At 28.1% G+C, this 7,485-nt stretch overlaps 1 protein-coding gene across 2 annotated transcripts in view; it reads right to left on the bottom strand.

Annotated features, from left to right (window-relative positions):
• Positions 1-4,048: 4,048 nt before the first annotated feature.
• LOC136779586 (nucleolin-like) overlaps positions 4,049-7,485 on the bottom strand; it is a 35,814-nt gene continuing 32,377 nt past the window's right edge. For both annotated transcript variants that reach the window (XM_066737238.1, XM_066737239.1), the window contains exon 3: positions 4,049-6,981. In XM_066737238.1, coding sequence (XP_066593335.1) covers positions 6,311-6,981 — 671 coding nt within the window. In that variant the 3' untranslated portion in view covers positions 4,049-6,310. The remainder of the gene's footprint in view (positions 6,982-7,485) is intronic.

Raw genomic sequence — 7,485 nt, 5'->3', positions numbered from 1 at the left:
AGAATTTATATTTTCCATTACAAAATTAAAACATTTTTCTATTTAAGAATTTATATTGGTTTTCATATATATGAGCCATTTCACACATAAAACAGAAGATAGAATTTTAACTCACCATTCAAATAATGCTTGTAACTTACAGAATTTATGTTTCTTATATAAATTAAGAGCTCAATTTTTTTTATAATATTTTATTCATTATTGTGTGTGCGATCTCACGTGGGAAATTGTTGCATTTTTTGTGCTTACTTTGATAAACAAAAAGATATTTGTCAAGTATGATTTTTATGTAAGAAGCAGCCTTTTTGTGGAATTATTGTTTTTGTGCTACGACTTCCCGGTATCAATAAAATTTTCATTTAAATTAAAAAAAAGATAATTAATTTTTGAAGCAATGCGTATAATTTTCAAAAAATTTGAAAGTATTTTTTTTGTAAAGTTGATATAATTTTACATAAGACAAGTGATTTTCAATCTGTGATTCTTACTTAACTTCATAGAAGTAATAAAAAAAAAAGAAAAAACGTGAAATCTTAAAAATATAGTATATACGAAATAAATACACATATATAGTTATTATTAAAATCAAACTGTTAAATGAAGGAGAAAAAACAAAAGTTAATTTGGAATACATGGAGAAATCTATGTCACAGAAGAGTTTAAGAAATTTCAGGAATGCTGCATTTAATTATTCTTTTTTAAATTTCAAGTAGTTCTAATGAAGTACTTCTTCAATATTAGCTCAACTTTATATGTCTTAGAATTGCTTATTTAAACTTATACTTTCTAAAACACTAATCATATTTTTTATTTTATATTATAATAACTTTGTATTTATCATATTTGATTGCCAGTGTTATTATATATATTATATGCCTCAGGAGATATCTGTATCATGAAAGAACAATTTATTAAAAATAATTAAAGATTTCACTTAGAAATATAAACGAAACACAACATTTTTTATTTCCCATTCTTCTTTTTTTATTGTCTTGCAACTGAGGAAGGAGTTTGAAGGTTCTGTTAATTAATATTCGTTCAAATAATTATACCTTGAACACAGACACTAAAAATTATAATTATTAGTAATTAAATGAATGTCTACCGTATATTTGTGTTCATAAATAATCTTGTATCTAATTTCAGGCACTCATTAGGGTATTAATTATATTAATAAAATTTTCTTTATATTAAAAAATTTGAGAAAGTCTGTAGTAACAAAATGTGAACTGAATAAAAATGTATGGTGTCACTAGTGAGTAGGGTTCCTGTGAATGCTACTAAAAAAGTATTAAAACTAAATTCTGCTCTCTAAGAAAGTATCAGATAAGCAAGGAAGATGAACATCATTAAAACTGCAAGCTTATTTGATGATTTTAAAGTAAAATTACTCGCTGTGAGTGCCTGTCATTTTCTCCAGATTACGACGTCACTGCATGTTCGACATCCTCTGTCGAGCGTGACTTAAACGCGTCATTTTACGTCATGTACTTGGGAACATCTACATGTCTTCAATACATATATATGAGTAATTCCACCAATTCGGTAACTGGTTTACCGACGCACATCCCAGATTTTTTTGATATTCTCAGATCTTGTATTCTTGATCGAAAAATGATTCTCTAATTTTTTTCAGAATTTTTTATCCATTATTTACGACGTGGTTATATTGGAAAGTTTTTGATTTTAAGTACGTCCTATCTTTTAATTTATTTTCTATACTATTTCAAATAACTTAATAAATTTTTTTCACACATGATCTCCATGTAAAAAAGTCTCACCTTTCCAGTGGAATAATTATTCTTCTAGTAACATCACTTTATGCCGAAGAAATTAGCGTTTAAAGTATAAAAATCAATTTTTCAGGAAATGCGTATTGTTTTCGTAAAGTTGAGAAAATTTCTCATGGAACCTGTAACTTTCAAAATGGGATTTCTATTAAAACTCGTCGAATCGATAATAATAAAAAAAAAAAAGAAATAATAAATAGTTTACCGCAAGTATTATGAACTATCTCGATTCTTAGGGACGTTTTTTCCAAGTATGACACTAGAGCCTGTAATATTTTTTCGAAATGACTTAATTTTATTACTGTAAGTGGCGGTGTCTTTGCGTAAAAGTCGAGATTACGTAGGAGTACCAACCTAAATTTTTTGTTTCTCAACCCTAAATATACTCTTGTTTTGAAAGATTAAAGTTTAAAATTTGTAGGTTTGAAGTAGATTTAAAAATAAAAAATGATATACAGAGTAGAAATAAAACATTGGGGGAGTTATTACTGTAATTAAAAAAATTTAACCTGGTACTCCTACGTAATCCCTATTTTTACGCAAAGACACCGGCACTTACAGTAATAAAATTAAGTCATTTCGAATAAATATTACAGGCTCTAGTGTCGTACTTGGAAAAAAAGTCCATAAGAATCGAGATAGTTCATAATACTTGCGGTAAACTATTTATTATTTTTTTTTTTTTATTATTATCGATTCGAGGAGTTTTAATAGAAATCCTATTTTGAAAGTTACAGGTTCCATGTGAAATTTTCTCAACTTTACGAAAACAATACGCATTTCCTGAAAAATTGATTTGTATACTTTAAACGCTAATTTCTTCGGCATAAAGTGATGTCACTAGAAGAACAATTATTTCACTAGAAAGGTGAGATTTTTTTACATGGAGATCATGTGTGAAAAAAATTTATTAAGTTATTTGAAAAAGTATAGAAAATAAATTAAAAGATAGGACGTACTTAAAATCAAAAACTTTCCAATATAACCACGTCGTAAATAATGGATAAAAAATTCTGAAAAAAATTAGAGAATCATTTTTCGATCAAGAGTAAAAGATCTGAGAATATCACAAAAATCTGGGATGTGCGTCGGTAAACCAGTTCCCGAATTGGTGGAATTGCTCATATATAAAATTACCCTTTGGAAAAAAAGTGCTTGAAAATAATATAGTTAATTGTAAAATAGATTCAAGAGTTCATTATTTTATTAGAGCGTGAGAATATTGGAATACTATTGTACTTCGAAATTTAAAACATTTAAATACATTAATTTCTTTTTAAAAAATTCTCGAAAATCATCTTATTTTTAGGGATTTAAAATAGTGGACCCTCTTAAGCTTAAGTGTTTAGTAGATTTCTGTCCAGCGAAATTTAATTGGTTTTTAAGTTCTCTGTGAACGTAAAATTTAAACTAAGAAAAAAAGTTAACTAAAAGTACAAATTAAAGTATTAAATATAATGATATATTATAGTAAAGAACTATTAAGGAACGAAGTTTAAAAATAGTCATTAAATCTTAAAAGTTAAGTACCCTTAGAGTGATTCGAAATAATAGCAAAATAGATATACAGGACATTAATTTGAAAACATACTACCTTTAATATTTTAGTTCTTATGAAAAATTGATAGAAATTGATAAAAATATGTTGATTTTATTTTCAATAGGGACATTTCATAAATCAGTTTTCTCTTGAACCGTTGAATGCTATATCGAGTTTTTTACAACTAAATTCATGTGTATTTGCTGTTCAGAAATGACCTTAATGGTATTCGACTTGATATATAAATTATAAAAATTTTATAGACCAGGTGGAAAAAATTATCAAAATTTTAATAAAGAAATACTGAATATTGTTGATGGGATTACTTAGAATTGACACATTTTATAGGTTTATACAATACAATTTTTGTAATAATTTTATTGATGTAATGGATATAATGTAAAACGGTAAGAATAAATAAACTAAAGCATTATATAAATATATTATAATTTTTCAATTTGCGTGTGTGTGTGTGTGTGTATGAAAAGAACGAATGTTACCGAGAGAAAAAAAATGTATCTTGTAAATTTCGTAATGTCTTACACTACAGTGTGTTTGGATGTGAGATATTAAATCTGGTATAAATAAATAAATATTAAAGGTCTCGTATATATAATAAATTAAGTGTATTTTCAAACCAAATTATACAATTTTTTGTACAAATCATTTTACTATAAGCACTACGCGTTATACAGATTTGTTTTAAGCAAAATTTTCTTTCAGGGAGACATATTTCACATTTTCTGCTACAAATTAATAATAAATAAGAATCATTTTGAATGAGGATAAATGAATTGATTTTGTAAAGTGTTAAATTCTTTAGGGTTACTTTAATCACAGTAATTAGTTTAAATTCACCATAATTAATATTTCCTAAGGGTAAATCAATTTCTAATTTTAATTGTAACTTCACTACACTAGCTGACTATACATTTAACTGCTATTATAACTGCATTTGTATATAGAAATTAACAGTGTATTTTTAAATTGCAGTAATACATTTAGAACTGCTGCTGTTATTGATTCTCATAAATTCTAACTTCATTTTGTAATCTTTTCTTTTACATGCTTATGTTTCATTCGAGGTTACAAGAGTGAATAAATAAACTAAATAATGTATTGTTACACATTTTATAAATAATTAAATAAACATTGATGCTAATGATGATGATAATGGTAATAATAGTATTAGTACGACTGGTATCAAAAATATTAGTAGCAATATGAGCAATATTATAAACGATATTAATAGTAGTAATGGTAGTAGAAGTAGTAACAGTAGTGTTAGGTTGTAATCTTAGTACTTACCAGCATGCTTGGGAAGATTTTTTCTGTCCAAAACGAAAACAAATCTTTCAAATGAACTCAAATTTGCTGGCAGGGAAGAATTCACCCATCAAGAAGATTAAAGTTTATTAAAACTGGACTAGCATCGAACTACTACAAATAAACTGAATAAACCATTGATAATAAATTGAGCGAAATCAAAAAAATATCTTATACCTGTTGCTCTAATCGGAATTGCAAAGTTATAATTTTTATAATCCAACAATTTTAAAATTATTGTTGTTGTGTCATTAATAAACCTTATATGTGCAGATTTTAATTTAATGGTGGAATACTCGAAATGTATACATATTTTGTATAAATAAAATTTTTTATAATTGCACCAAAGAAAATTTGTGTATTTCCAAGGGGTCATTTACTGCAGTCATATTTAAATACACTGTAGTTTAGCTCTTGCTAGATACACGTAATTTAAAATATGAACATTTATCATGGTCAAATGGAGCTACCCAGCCAGTGAAGAAGAAAAATGTATAACAGAATTTTCATAAAATATAATTTCTTCCCCTTGCTATAACTCTTATTTCCTGTGTTGCATTGTGAATATGAGACAATTTGGGGGAAAAATGATCCATTACTGATAACTCTGGTATGCATAACTATAATACACGTGGTCGATAATATGTTAACAAATTGTTTGCATAGTTACGAAGGAAATAAAGCCAACAATAGCTTCACTTGAATAATTATTATTTCAAATGTTAGCAAATAACTAATAAAAAAATAATTGTACAAATAAAATCGTGTTTGGGTTCATTTTTATCTTAAAAATGCATTATTAATAATTTAAAAAATTATTTGAATAATAATAATAAAATTAAATCTTTGAGTTTCGATTCGAGTAACAGGTAGATAAGATTTCTTTGTCATCACTCTGCTTATTGTGATTGGTTTATTACTAGTATTCCAGTATTAGTGCTGTGTAAGCCTCTCGGTGAGCAAAATTTTCCTAGTCTGCGAAATTGATGTCTTGTTTAAATATTTGTTTTGGTTTTCAGATGACTCAATTTCCTCAAGTGTACCTAGTAGGAAATGGTTTTTATACTAGGAAACTGTTTCATATTCGGATTTCTATTCGAATCTAGCTCAACATATAATAAAAAGAATTCTGATAAAAAATTACTTCAACACCTTACGATAAACGAGTGCTGTAAATTTGGTTTTTGTTTTCATTTAGTTTTAGACCAAATTTGAATCGTTTAGAATCATGTTTCTCATTTAGGGTCTCTGTCTGTTTCTTTTAACATATAAATCAATATAACACGAAAAACTTTTGAACGAGAAAATGGTAGAAGTTCTTGAGTAGCCTGAGACAAAGATAATTTTTAATTGATCTTAGTAGTATACGATCATGGCGTACATACAAATTGCACAAACTTTGCCATGTTAACTTCAGCACGCTATCGAACTCGATAGCTTTATAGTAATGATGCGAACTAAGATAATTATTATATTAGAACCTCTATAACGAACTAAAAGAATAACAATTCAGAAAAAAAAAACAAGTTTGTGGCATTTACAAGACTGTTGATTCCTATTCCTCTTTCTCTGTCTTATTCACCAATAGATTATCAATAAATATAATGCGAGTTTTAGTTTTATTCACAGTTATGGTACTTGCTGAAGGCATTAATTACGATTTTATGCTCTTTTTTCTATGTAACGATACCGATTTACTACGCGATTTTCGTGCTAAATGTCGACCTTTGATATGTTTCTTGCTCTTGCCCTTGAATTCACGTGCATGCCTGGCGCCTGCAATGTCCTCGATAGCGTCTTCAGCATCATCATCATCATCGTCCTCGTCCTCATCATCGTCCTCCTCTTCGTCATCATCGTCATCTTCGGTAATATCTAAGTCTACATCATCTTCTTCGTCATCATCATCTTCATCATCATCATCGTCATCACTAGCTTGACTAGACTGCAAAGGAGTTTGCGCAGCTGACACTTGTTGAGTGTTTACTGCCTGTAACACCGGATTGGCCAAGGATTCCCCACCATCTACGTGTGTTTCTTGGATGTTGGATGCCGCTTGACCTTCAGGTATAGTGTCCACAGCTTCTTCTTCATCCTCGTAGCCATCAGTGTCCGTTGCCGTTTGTTCATTTACGGATGATCCGTCGGTAACCAACTCCTCATTATTGAATTGGTTAAGGTCCGATTGAACAGCAGCTGGAATTGGTGGTGATGCAATGATCGATTGTGCATTGGATGGGGAAGAAGGTGACGCTGGTGCTGCTGGTGCTACTGGTTCTACCACTGCATTAACTGTGTCATCATCATCATCGTCGTCTTCTTCACCTAAACATATCGAATTTCAAGATATAAGATTTTTAAAATTTTAATTTTTTTTTGTTCTGTCTCATATATATATATATAAGTAATATAATTGAAATGCAATTGACAAAATTTATATTTCAAAAAGTACAAAAATAGTTTTATAACTGTTGACCGTTATTGAAATATATTTTATTTATATAAAAATGGATTAATAAGTTATAATAATTTTGGTAGATTAATTTGGATATTTATAAGGGAAAAGGTAGGTAGTCACAGACCAACGGTAATCTTAAACATTTTTTTAAATTGTTAAGAAAGAAAGCATGTAGTTTTTAAAGTGGTATACAGCACAGTTGGGCAAATTGTAATAAGAACAAACAATGATTAAACACTAAGGAACTATAAATTATATTTACAGTAATTAACAAAATAAGACTAATCAGTTTAGTTCTAGAATGACTGTAATTGTAAACTAACGAATCTTATTATGATTAACAGATTGGTATAGAATGACCATTATTTAAT

The sequence above is a fragment of the Prorops nasuta genome, unplaced genomic scaffold (assembly GCF_024137725.1).
Source record: "Prorops nasuta isolate Cenicafe-Biocafe unplaced genomic scaffold, Cenicafe_Pnas_1.2 PNAS00017, whole genome shotgun sequence".
Lineage (NCBI taxonomy): Eukaryota > Metazoa > Arthropoda > Insecta > Hymenoptera > Bethylidae > Prorops > Prorops nasuta.
The sequence above is the reverse complement of the archived record's forward strand: the minus strand, read 5'-3'. Positions and strand labels throughout refer to the sequence as shown.